This window comes from Melanotaenia boesemani, chromosome 3 (genome assembly GCF_017639745.1).
Source record: "Melanotaenia boesemani isolate fMelBoe1 chromosome 3, fMelBoe1.pri, whole genome shotgun sequence".
Classification (NCBI taxonomy): Eukaryota; Metazoa; Chordata; class Actinopteri; order Atheriniformes; family Melanotaeniidae; genus Melanotaenia; species Melanotaenia boesemani.
The window spans coordinates 8,796,040-8,809,192 of NC_055684.1; the positions used below are offsets into that span (position 1 = coordinate 8,796,040).

General features: G+C 40.5%; 1 protein-coding gene across 2 annotated transcripts in view; it reads right to left on the reverse strand.

Annotated features, from left to right (window-relative positions):
- LOC121636449 (metabotropic glutamate receptor 7-like) overlaps window positions 1-13,153 on the reverse strand; it is a 232,700-nt gene that overhangs the window by 82,224 nt on the left and 137,323 nt on the right. For both annotated transcript variants that reach the window (XM_041979968.1, XM_041979967.1), the window contains exon 5: window positions 4,942-5,079. In XM_041979968.1, coding sequence (XP_041835902.1) covers window positions 4,942-5,079 — 138 coding nt within the window. The remainder of the gene's footprint in view (window positions 1-4,941; window positions 5,080-13,153) is intronic.

A 13,153-nucleotide genomic window follows, 5' to 3' on the forward strand; every position in this document is an offset into this window, starting at 1 on the left:
GGAGGGAAGTCACGGCAAACAAAGGAGCACAAATAGTTTCAAGCAATTGGGAATAGTGACAATAAATTAGGTGGAGCAAATTAATTCAGAGGCTGTGTGAATGTTTGTAAAGTTCATATCTTCAGAAATCAATCAGCCAGAACCGGAAATTACAGAGAACAAAGGTGGAGGGTATATATAACAAGGCTGAGCTAAAAAAAAAAAAAAAAAAAAAGGAAAAACAAGATAAAACGTTCATTCAATACTCCAAAAAGAATAGGTTCATTAGGCCTGTTCACACCTTCATACTCAATCACTAATTGTGAAGCATTATTGATTGGAGCAGAGGAAGGATTATGACTTTCTGTTTACCAACACAGATACAAAGGTTTGTTCCCAGCAGCTCCACGTAGTCGATACGAAACAATGGTGTTCACACTCATTTCCAAACTAACTCCTGAAAAGATCAACTTCCTTTCCTTCTTCATGGAGTCAGACAGAAGTCCTTCTGGAGGCATGAGCAGAATCAAACAGGCTTTGTTCAAAATGAAAAGGTTGTTCCAAATGTTGATCCAAAGAGTCATTAATCAGCCTGAGAAAACATCTGTCCACTGAACACTAGTCAGCATTAGAACATGGTTTATTAATTTTACTAATTAACTAAACGAATTAATAAATATATTTGTAAAGGTCTTTCAAAGTTTTTCTTTGGACCATCCTGATGTTGGGTCCAAACATACCCAAACAGTGACACACACAAGTGAATCCAATAAGGACATAATAAATAAAGACAAAAACATTAATAAAATTGCAGATTGGACAAAACTACTCAAACTTACAAAATAAGGTTATTAGTTGTGAGATATTAGTCTGTTTTCAGCTGGCGGTGCCCCATAATTATTGTTTTTCATTAATAGGTGTATTAAAAAAAAATAATTGTCCTTGGTCTCTTTAAAGCTGATATAAACTGACTCCGACTCTTCCTAACTGCCTGACTGTGTAATCTTTGAAAAGTGGTCTTGATCAATAGGTCTGCAGCTTTTTGAAGGTCGTTCAGAGTTTTTCTCCTCATTTTCAGTCCAGTCCTTGTACCTGACCATTTTCAGAGGAATGTGTTTTTAATCTTTGTTAAACCACTTCACTCGGACCTATGACTCATTCAAGCAGAATAAAGCAGAAATCAGACTCCTAACGCACAGTTGTGTCGACACGTAACAGACACCTCAGCAAATAACCAGCTTTAAATGGGATATTCAGGCTCTTTATTACCAGCAGCCTGTCACAAAGACACATAATTTGTTCCCATTTCTTTCCTTTCATCTCTGAAAAACAGCAAAGATAACACAGTTTGACAGACAGAAAACCGTATTTTAACAGCAACAAGGTGACTGTAGTTGAAAACATATTTTAAAGCACTACTACAGATCTGAATAATCCGATGAGACCCAAACATGTAGAGCAGGGCTACTCAATTCGGTCCTACGAGGGCCGCAATCCAGCAGGTTTTCCATGTATCCCTGCACCAACACACCTGAGTCAAATTAATGAGTCATTGTGTAGAACCTGATTGGCTGTTAGAGCCACCTAATTTGACTCAGGTGTGTTGGTGCAGGGATACATGGAAAACCTGCTGGATTGTGGCCCTCGCAGGACCAAATTGAGTAGCCCTGATGTAGAGTTTCTTCCACCATCTGTATTCATCCACACATAACAGCTGTAGCAGCTGAACTTTGATTGGTCTTGTCCTTAGCTTGTCATCATTCACACCTGTTGGAGCTCAGTAAAACTTCTGATCTGAGAATCTCATTTACCACAGAGATATGGAGCAGATTCTCTATCATTCATTGACTGTTTATTCTTGGCTTTCCAGCAGTTATCTCCAGTGAGATCTAGGTCTGACAACAGAGTCTACTAAACCTTTCCAGCTGTCCCAACAATGACGTTTCAAACATAGATTCATATTTCATAATCATCCGTTAAGCAGGCATGGCTCATTTTTCTCCATCATATAATTCCCAGAGAGCTGTTAGTTAAAAAATTGGCATATCTCAGCACGGTGTGAAAGTGTGTCTTTAAAACATCTGAATGGACTAGACAGTTAATAATATTCAACATTATTAATGAAAAGCATAAATTATGGGGCACCACCAGATAAAACCTGAAACTAATGACTAAGCGTTGGGATCAGTCTGTTAGTCTGTAGAAGTCAATCTGGGAAAGATCACGTTCCAAAGAAGAGCTTTGAAAAGTCCTTCAAGAAGCCTGGACAACTATTCCTGAAGGTTTAAAGTTGTCTAAGAGGGTTCAGACTCCACTTTAAAGCTCCTTAGAACTGGTCCAGGCTCAGGTACTGGATTTAGGTTTGTGTTGGAACATGTTTCAGTAAAGGAGCGGTTTTGTTTTTAATAGAAATAGAGAAAGAAACGAAGACTGGATCAGGATTTTTCTCAGCAGCTGGGCCTTCTCGCAGCGTTTGTCACAGGATGAAGATTTAAAAGAAGCGTCCAGTCAAGTGAGGTTTAAAAAAATAAATGATTTTTCACACATTTCAGGACTTTCCACGACATAAAAACTAACACTGACAATATTTTTCCTTTTTAACCTTGTTTTCATGTAGCTGTCCGTTTCCAGTGATTGCTTGTGTCTTATGCTCGTTACCGGAGGATTCCACTAGTGGGTGAATTAGAGAACTCAGACCAAATAGATTTGATGAATTTGAAGGATGTAAACAATATGATTAAGATTTATTAATCATTTCAAATCTATATTAAAGTCCTGGAGATGCCATCACTGATCCGTCCCTGCTTTTAGTTTCTTTCTTTCCTGGTAGAATTTCTTACCAAGTCCAACAACCAAGGTTTTAACTGGGATTGTCTCCTGTTTGTGGGTTGTGCTGGTGGTTGCTGTGGCCTGGATTCCCTTGAAAAAAGGATTTCTTCTACCTGAGCCACAGCCACTGCTGCCAACCACAGGGTCAGTGGACTGATTCCCAGCTTCCCCAGACTACATGCCAAAGTGTCCTTGGGCAAGACACTAAACCCCATGTTGACTCCCTGTGTGTCGGTGAATGGATGTGTGTGTTAGTTAAAAGGACTTAATAAAAAACAAAACAAACAAACAAAAAACAGAAAAAGGACAAGTGAGTGTGCGTGACTGGGTGAGTGTGTCAAGTTGTGTAAAAGTGCTTTGAGTGGTCAACAGATGACTAGAAAAGAGCTTTACAACTACAGTCCAGTCACCATTTGAAAAAAGTGTGATCTAAACGGGATGTTTTCTAGCTAAAAATGAGCTGAATTGATAAGTAAAAACATGGAGACAATAGAGGAGTTTGGTGTTTGGTTAATTTTGCGATTGTAGCCAAATGAAAAAAAAAAAGAAAAAAGAAAAAAGGAAGAAGCAGCTAGCTGTATCGTAGATGGTGTGCAGCATTCAGCTCATCACATGTGAACAAACTCCCAGAAATATGCAGGTCTGCTGAAACTCTCAGATGGTTTAAATCAGAGTTAAAAACTTTCATATTTGCCAACTTTTCCCAAAACAACTCCTGATTCCTTACACTGGAACTTTTATTTTGTTGCATTTTATCATTTTAATTTGAGCTTTTTTCTGTTTTTTATTATTTCTCTTACTTCTTTTTGCACTTGTTATTGCTTCCTGCACCATCCGAAATGCTTTTAATGTTTTATGTAAAGCACTTTGCTTTACAGATAAACTTGGCTTGCCTATATGGACCATTAATCATGCAAGCCGTGTTTTGTCTTTGAACCTTATTGTCATTTTAACTGTTGTCAACTGTGTGACCTCAAACTGGTTCCTAAACAGCCTCTACTGGTTACTCTCATGTCAGTCTGTGAATGTGTAACGTTAATTTCTGAGGAAGTGAACAAACACTATTGTAAGCTGACATGATAAATATGCATAAATAAAAGTAGAACTTTAGGTTTTAACCCTCTGGGGTCGATGGACACAGTGGCATGTCCAAATCACATATCAAGATTTAAGAAGACGACGCAGAAAGAAGGCGAGTCTCCAACTTATGAGAGCACAGACATAAAACTACTCTCCACTTTTAAAATTTTGTTGACAGGCCAAGTAAAACCAGAGTTATGATAAAAAATATACTGCAGACCTTCTCCATGTATGTTACCGTTACATTTGGTGCAGGAAAAAAATTAAAAATGGGCAATGCTATGAAAAGTGCTCAAAAGCAAGAGGACGCTTCCAAAATACACAACTTTCCAACAATAAAAAAAAAAATGATGACAATGTGATGCATTTGGTTGCTGAGGAAGACGGGAAGTTGTGAGAATGACCAAAATCTATCAAAAGCAGATGAAAGTGCCGCCTCCTGGTGGACAGGAGGACTAACACACCCAGGAACACACCCAGATCTGTGACGTCCTCTCTGTCTTTTAGTGGACAGGAACTGGTTTTTGTGTGGCATCTTATAGTGACATCTGGTGGTTTTGTAAATAGTTGTATAAAAACAATCTGAGACATGGCCACATTTTCATGTAAATAATATTTAGAACTTTGTTTACTGAATTTGTATAGTTTTTTTTTTTATTATTTACTATTTATATTTGCAATCTAAGCTATAAAAATGTTTCGTTAAACAAGTTTGTGGTTTTCGCACTAAATAAATCTTCTTCCTTCTCAGTTTTGATGTTTTTAGGTTCAGTGTGGTAAAAAAAAAAAAAAGTATGTCAAAATAAAAAAAAAAAAAAATGGTAAAAATAAACATGATATACTGAAATGAACAATGTCAAACAATACACTTTTTTTTTTATTATTATTTTTTAATGAACTATTAAGATAAAAACAAATGTATATTATACCCTAGACCCCAGAGGATTTGGGTATAAACACATTTTTAGGCAGCGCTGGTTTTCATGTATATGATTAGACACACACACACACACACACACACACACACACACACACACACACACACACACCTACCTGTGCATTTCCTGCTGCTTTCATCTTTCTTGGAGGAGCTCATCAGTTTGCAGTTGAAGTTCTCCTCCCAGTACTCAGCAAACCACACGTTTCTCCGGTTGTTCTCCAGAGTCCGCGACGTGAAGTAGGCGTCAAAACCTGAAAGACAAACACATTCATCAGACGGCAACACACTGGATGTCTTCTCATTTCTGGAGGCATTTATCTGCTCTTCTTTCATCACAGGGAAAGTCTTCAGGAAAAACTTCGTACTGCTCACATCCAGAAAAATCAACCTCTTCTTAGCAACAAAACCATGTTAAAGTTAAAGAGAAATCTCGGTAGCTCCTGTCACTTTAAACGGCTCAAAACGTTGTGTAACGCTGCCAACAACAAAAAGCTTCACATATGGTAATAAAATTCCTGGCAGGAAGGAAATTCTCAGAGATGAAAAGAGTCAAGCTCTGAATTTCCAGAAATAGATCTGATCATGCAACCTTCGCAGAGAGCACAAAGGGCCGAGGCATGTGGAGGGTGGTGTGTAGGTTCCTAATCACATAAGTCAGTTATGAGATTAACATTAAATATGAAGATAAACAGACTTTAAAACAGGTCAGAACCAGAACTGTTTAAACACGTCATAAAAACCACCTGCAGCATCAGCCCACCACCTCAAAACAACAGAAACCAGACTGGAAACGTTCAGACTGCAGACAGACGAACAATCACATGATCAACCAGCTTCAGGATCTGAACTGACTAAACCGGCTCCACCATAGGAGGTGGAGCTACTTCATCCCTAGCTCTGTTCATCCATCCATCCATCCATCCATCCATCCATCCATCCATCCATCCATCCATCCATCCATCCATCCATCCATCCATCCATCCATCCATCCATCCATCCTCCAGATCTTCCTGCAGGACACTGGGATGTTCCCTGTCCAGCTGAGACCTTTATCAACAGGAAAAGTTGCTTTCAGTTTGATTTTAGAAACTTTAGATAAAAACGTTTTGGGAGGAAAATGTTGTCATGTGTTACAAGTTGCAGCCAATGAGCATCAAGCCTGTGTGACAAAGTTTACTTTCCAAACACAATCCCATTTCTGAACATTTCAGCTTAACCAGGTGTTTTTACTCCTAGATGTCGTTGTTAGTGGGTAGAAATGTAGAAAAGATTGTAAAGACCAGATTTAAACCTGCAGTTTTTGACATTGAATTTAATGCAGAATTTCAATAGAGGCAGTTAGGAATGGCAAAACATTAGCTGGTACATTCTCAGACAATAAAGTACCCAATTGTACTTTTAAGGCTACAAAGGAATGTCACTGGGGTGGTAACCTTAACAATTCATTTTGTACCCTAAAAAGACCAGACACACCTCAAAAGTACTGGTTTTTATAAGGTACAAACTGCACTGTTGAGGGTACAGCCGCAGTACCTTTAAGTGTACCACCCCAGTTTTGTACTCCTAAAGGTACAATTAGGTACTACCAGGATCCTGCTGCAGGATGCTCAGATGTGAAAATGTTTGAAATGTATAAGACTCAAAGTCTCCAAATCCAAAGTATGGATCATTTTCTGGAAACATTGGACAAGAAGTCATTTAATTCATTTTGACAGTTTTCTCTCCTCACAATCATCAGCTTTATCTTAAGAAGGAACGACCTCCCTGCTTGTCATGACCCCAGTGCCCCCCCCCATCACCCCATCCCAGTTTAACACCCTGACTTGATGCCACCTCACATTAATCTTTGTATTTCCTGACAGGATGAAATTAGGAGGTTAGACTCTTCAAGAGCTGCGAGGCAGCAGAGCGGGAGGGTCACGAGATCTTCTGAGAGGAGGTGATGGAAGTTAAAGGCAAATGTGAAAGATCAGGAGGAACAGAGAACACAAGCTGAGAAGACTTCACAAGAGAGAGCGAGATCAGATTCACAACTCTGAAACTGGACCAGCATGGCAGGACTCGAATGCAAAGTTCAGACCAAAATCATAAAATCAATGTCCTTTAACTTAGGCCAAAAGTGGGACGACAAAGTAATACAGGCAGGCAAAGATATCCAAAGGGGCTAAGCAGAAAGCAAATAACATGAAGCATTCGCTAGAAAGCATAGTGGGGAAAATACTGGCACACTGAACACACAAAGGACACAGATGAGCTACCAGGAAAGGAGCTTAAAAAGACACTCATGAGGAGAAGACGATGAGACATGGGTGGAACATATAAGGAGGGACAGGTTATGATTACAGGTGAAGACGCCTGAAACAAAAAACATTAGTGCACAAAATAAGGGAAGGGTGGGCTTTCCTTTTCATGGTTTCCAGAAAGAACTCTTCACCACTTGACTTATTCAGGTCTTGCTGACATGTTTGGCTGTGGTTATCTGCAGGTGTCTGCAGCTTGTTGCAGAGCCTGGTCGGTACTGACGCCACCAGCATGAAATACAATTAGAAGCAATTAAATGAAAAATACTTTATTAATCCCAAAGGGACATTATCATGTTTTAATACTGTTTCTATTTAATGTTCTTTCTTATTATTTTCTCTTCTGTTTTAATTTTAAATTAAGTTTTTTATTTTCTGATGTTTCTGTAAAGCACTTTGAGTTCCTCTGTCGTTGGATTGTGCTACACACTAAACTTGCCTTGCCTTACCTTTTAATTAATGGTTTAACTAATTAATGGTTAAATCTTCATATGTTCACATACAGAACCTTCAGCTGGAGAACAAACATGAAAAAGAAGAAACTGTCTTCTGTCTCCTGTATTTGAATAAAATGATTTTTTTCACCATTACTCACTTAACAAGGGAAAAAATGAAAGTTACAGAATGTAAAATACTGGTTGTACTGAAAATGTATTATCATCTGATGTCATGTGACCAACATGAAGTTTCTTAACAGAGCAATGTGTTTCTCTCCATCTATATGGAAACATCAGCAATGATTTCATGGTTAATACAACCATTATCACCAGTTTAACCAGTTGTCAGCCACATTAAAAGGAACTCTGGCTATCAGCTCTTGTTGGCTTTAATATGTAATATTTGTCCCGGTCTACTAAAATTTAATATTACCGACACATGGAAACGCATTACTTTAAGAATCTAATGTGTTTTCTACTTTTTGTGACCTAAGGAGGTCGCAATTATTTTATTTGCATTCTGGAATACTGACCCTGAACCATCAGACTGACCCTGAACCATCAGACTGACCCTGAACCATCAGACCGACCCTGAACCATCAGACCTACCCTGAACCATCAGACCGACGCTGAACCATCAGACCGACCCTGAACCATCAGACCGATGCTGAACCATCAGACCGACCCTGAACCATCAGACCGACGCTGAACCATCAGACCGACGCTGAACCATCAGACTGACCCTGAACCATCAGACCAACCCTGAACCATCAGACTGACCCTGAACCATCAGACCGACCCTGAACCATCAGACCAACCCTGAACCATCAGGCCGACGCTGAACCATCAGGCCGACCCTGAACCATCAGACCGACGCTGAACCATCAGACCGACCCGGAACCATCAGACCGACCCTGAACCATCAGACCGACCCTGAACCATCAGACCGACCCGGAACCATCAGACCGACCCGGAACCATCAGACCGACCCTGAACCATCAGACCGACGCTGAACCATCAGACCGACCCTGAACCATCAGACCGACCCTGAACCATCAGACCGACCCTGAACCATCAGACTGACCCTGAACCATCAGGCTCTTTAACTGAAATTGATGCAGCAACTCAATCAGTTGACAGCACACTAGTTGGGAAACAGCAGTCTGTTAAAAGCAGTTGGTAAGCAGCTGGAAAAACAAGAGGAAGACTTCAGTCTTGTTAGTCAGTCTGAGGCAAACTGCCTCCAAGTTTTCATGACGTTAATGCACACGAGAACTTTGATATATCTGTTGATGTAGTTAGATGTAATCTTGTTTGTGTGCTTTACCATGTTAGATTTATATGAATATATAATGTGTAATGCAGCTGCTAAACAAGACCTGCTCATCTTCATCTTTTCAGTGATTTTTCATCTTCTATCTGTCAGTGTGCTCAATTTTACACTAAAAGGACTGAACAGAAAACATTGAGCCAATAATCCTTTCATTACCCAGAATGTTAGAAACGTAAACAACAATTAACTATTCAATTTTTTTAAAAACTAAACAGAGTAGAGTATCTTTAATATCACGTTTTTACAGCGGATGTCTATCAAACATGGCCTCCTGTCCCTCCTGCTCAGAGTTCCCTTTTAGGCTTTTATATGAACCATCATTTATTTTTTTCTCTCTGTCACTGGAGAATAAAAAATAAAGGGGGCTGTGTGTGTGTGTGTGTGTGTGTGTGTGTGTGTGTGTTTTGGGGGGGACGACTTAAGCTTAAACTGGGGCAGCCATGACGGCCGTCTCTCCAGATGCTTGAGTCTCCATGGCTGCAGAGAGACAGCTGGGCTGCCACCATCTATTTCAAGCTTTCTTTTTTATAGTGCATGAATAATGAAGACGGACAGAAGAACTGATCAAAAATGAAGATTACACCTCAAATAACCTGAGAATAATATTAAAACAAGAGATGATTATTCCACATCAGCGAATCTAAAACAATAAAAAGACAGTTTTTCCCCAATCCTGACGAGGAATTCCTCCTTACTGCAGCAGAATGCAGAGCACACATTTGGGAAAATGTAGGAGTTCAACTCCAACTGCATCTGGATGTGACCTCGGGGACGAGCTTGGAGTTTCATCTTCATTCGAAGGCGTCTGTGCCGGGACTCGGCTGACTTCACGGAGCGTAAAATGTCAGGGTTTGTCTTCATGTCCTGAGGAGATGCTGCAGAGCTGCCGAGCAGGAAAACAACCACCCCCACTGCTGTTTGATAAACACACAAAGGAGAGGGGTTTATGAATGTGCTGCATGATGCCGAACTCCTCACACCTCCACTTCTCTTTGAGAATCACTAAATGCTTTTGCTCATCGGACTTTGTGGCCTCATCTTGTGGTGTTTTTTTTTTTATTTTATGTTGTTTTATTGCTGCTTCAGGCTTGTTTTAAAATCGGTGTGAAAGCATCAGGAATTACCAAGCAGCCATTCAGGATCTCCATCATTTGTCACGACGAGCTTAAGCTGTCTCTCTGACCTGAGACTCATCAGAAAGTCATCTGCAGCTGCTGCAGGCATCAGGTAATTATAGGACCGTCATTATGGAGGAGGCCTGAAGAGCCAGGAGGAGTCGGATATCGATCCAACACCGAGCTCATCGTCTCGCAAATACACGCAGTCCATCTTCCTGTAACAGCACCGTTAATCGGTGTCCCACTCTCACTTGTCTCTCAGCTCGTTCCCACCTGTCAGGATGGACATTTCAGCTCCTCCATGGGACGCCAAGAAAATTATTTATGACTTTGAATGAAAGTCTGACGTCTCAGCTGTTCTGCTGAGATGAAGCTGGACTCTAAAAAACACCAACTAATTAAAAATGGAGACAAACCTTCAGACCAGACCACTCATAAAGGCTAGATTGACATCTCCTGAGATCTTTTAGTTGTGGATTTTAGACCTCTTAGCAGACATATTTGTCAAATCAGCTGGTTGATTAAAGATTTAATTGTAGGAGAATTGCAAACGTTTGAATTCTAAACAGCTTTGACAGCTTCACAAATGGCTCAGAGAAATATGAAAATGTTTGGAGAAAATATTTCTGGATTCAGACGATGTGGCAAACAGAACCTGAACCTTGTGTTTGTCGATGTGTCAGAGATGTTAAACTCTGAGATCATGTGACAAGACCAAAACCAGATTACTGGGCCCTGTTTGAACCACTGAGTGCAAGCATGGAACAGGATTCAGATCCATGAAAGTAATGAGATTACAATATAAAAATACTCTATAAATGAAGCTCCAAAAGCTCAAGAGTTAAGCTGTTCACCAGCTTAACTGTTTGAACAGTTCACCAATTGAACAGTTTACCAATTTAACAGATCACCATTTCAACAGTTCACCAGTTAAACACCTCACAAATTGAACAGCTGACCAATTAAACAGTTGGGGCTTCACCTTCAGCTGGCTTTTGGTTCTGACTTCTTCTGTGTCGACTCATCAAACAGTCAGTTTTACAGAGCTCTGATTGGCTGCTTTATCTTGCAGTTTGGTTTTAGTCTCTATTTGGTCAAGATGCTGTAACAGAAATGTTGAGCAGCATCGGATGCTTTTGTCTCCAGTTTATCTGTCTGCATGTAAGTCATGTAAACATCTATTTTGATAGAAATCTCACCTGAAGATGACGGCCATGTGTTGAGGGAATGATAGACTGTCTGTGAGCTGCTTTACAATTTCATGTCCTGGAGGTACACTGTTCTCCACTGCTGGACAGAAACCACAAAACAACAAACTGGAATCATCTGGGGTCGCAGCTCAAACTGCTGTCAGGCTCCAAAACCCAACCTACCTCCCAGGAAGGCTGCCGGGGGGCCACAGCCAGTCTGTTACTGCCCTGTAAACCAGAGCCAGTTGCTGCTGGAAACAAGTGGGAAATGTCTTTTAATGTTCTCATGGAGATAAGACTAATCCGTCTTTGGAGAAGAGAGCATCAGGTGGAAAAGGAAGTTTTAACTCTCGACCTCATCCAGCAGTCTTTTCCAAAATGTTCTCTGAATACAAACCGAGCAGCTTCAGAAACTGGAACTGATCCATATCTAAGCCAGAATTACAGCCAAGTCTCCCCCTGTAGACCAAACATTACAAAGATCCTGACTGAAACGTTCCTGTGATCAATAAACCAGGTTTTCTCTCCTTCCCTGATTTAAAGATAAGAGACAATCAGTTATTGACAATAAGGTTTGAAACAAACTTCAACCCCACTTCTAAAAAGTACTTCCAGGGTGATGTTTACCAACCTGTACTTCCACTGATTTTATTCCACTCCTTTGTTATTTTGCACTTAGACTGCTTTGCTTTACTTTGTTGATTTTGTAAAATAACCTTGGGTCTCCTGAAAGGCGCTTTAAATAAAATGTATTATTATTATCTACCACTGTATAGCATCCACTCTTCTTTTAACAACTGTCTGTAAACGTCTGGGAAGTGAGGAGACTAGTTTGCTGGAGTTTAAGGAGAGGACTGCTGTCTGCAAGACCTTCCCTGAAAGAGACATCTGGATGGGATAAGATGCTGCTCTAAAACCTCTATGTACTCTTCAGCATTGATGGAGCTTCACAGATGTGGAAGCTGCTCACGCCATAGGCACTAATACAACCCCAGACCATCAGAGATGCAGGCTTTTCAACAAGCTGGATGCCCCATCTTCTCTTTAGTCTGCAGGAAATGGCCTCCATGGTTTCCAGTCAGAATTTCACTTTTTAACCCATCTGACCACAGAACAGTTTCCTCTTTGCCTCAAACCATTTTAGATGAGCTTTGGTCCAGAGAAGACAGCAGTGTTTCTGGGTTGTAACTTGTATCTGATTTAACTTATTTAACATGATTTGAATATCTGCTGCCATAAAAGTCATGTTTAATCACAACCTGTCTTTTAACACCCTGCAGCATAGGTTTAAATACAAGGTAAATCAAAAGAAGTTTATAAGATAAATTTTTCTCCAAAAATCACAACAATAGTATTTGAGTTAAAACGAAAAAGGACTTTCAACCAGCTGCAACATTAAATTGTCAGACTGGCGTCTGTTTGGGGGAATGAGGAAAATTGATCTGATGAACATGTCATCCATACTGAGGAGGTAACGCTGTAAAAACGTCTTCAAGCAGGCACATGGGAAGTAGAACTGAACAAGGTCACACTGAGATGGTGGGTGGAGGTGTTGAAGGAGGAGGCGTAAAGTGACAGCAAGAGTAGGAAGGAAGAAAAGGACAAATGGAGAGAGGAGGAGACAAAATGTTGTTGTGGAGGAGAGAGGATGTTTATCCTGATCAGTGTCATCAACTTGGCGGCGCCTCCTCACATCTTCCCGCTGTTTGTCAGATTAGTGTTCAATCTCTCCAAAGCCATGAGAATTCTCTGTGACAGGCTACCAGAGAGCATCCCACCGAATCAGAGGAGCTGCAGCACAACCAGGACCAGGAGTGGATCTGTTCCTGGGTGGGGCTGGGTCATAGAAGCAGAACCTGACAATGTGAAGACTTTATTTCTGCATGAAAATGTCAGAAACCCAACATGAAGCATCCTCGGTTGTCCCAAACAGTGTGGAAACAAAAT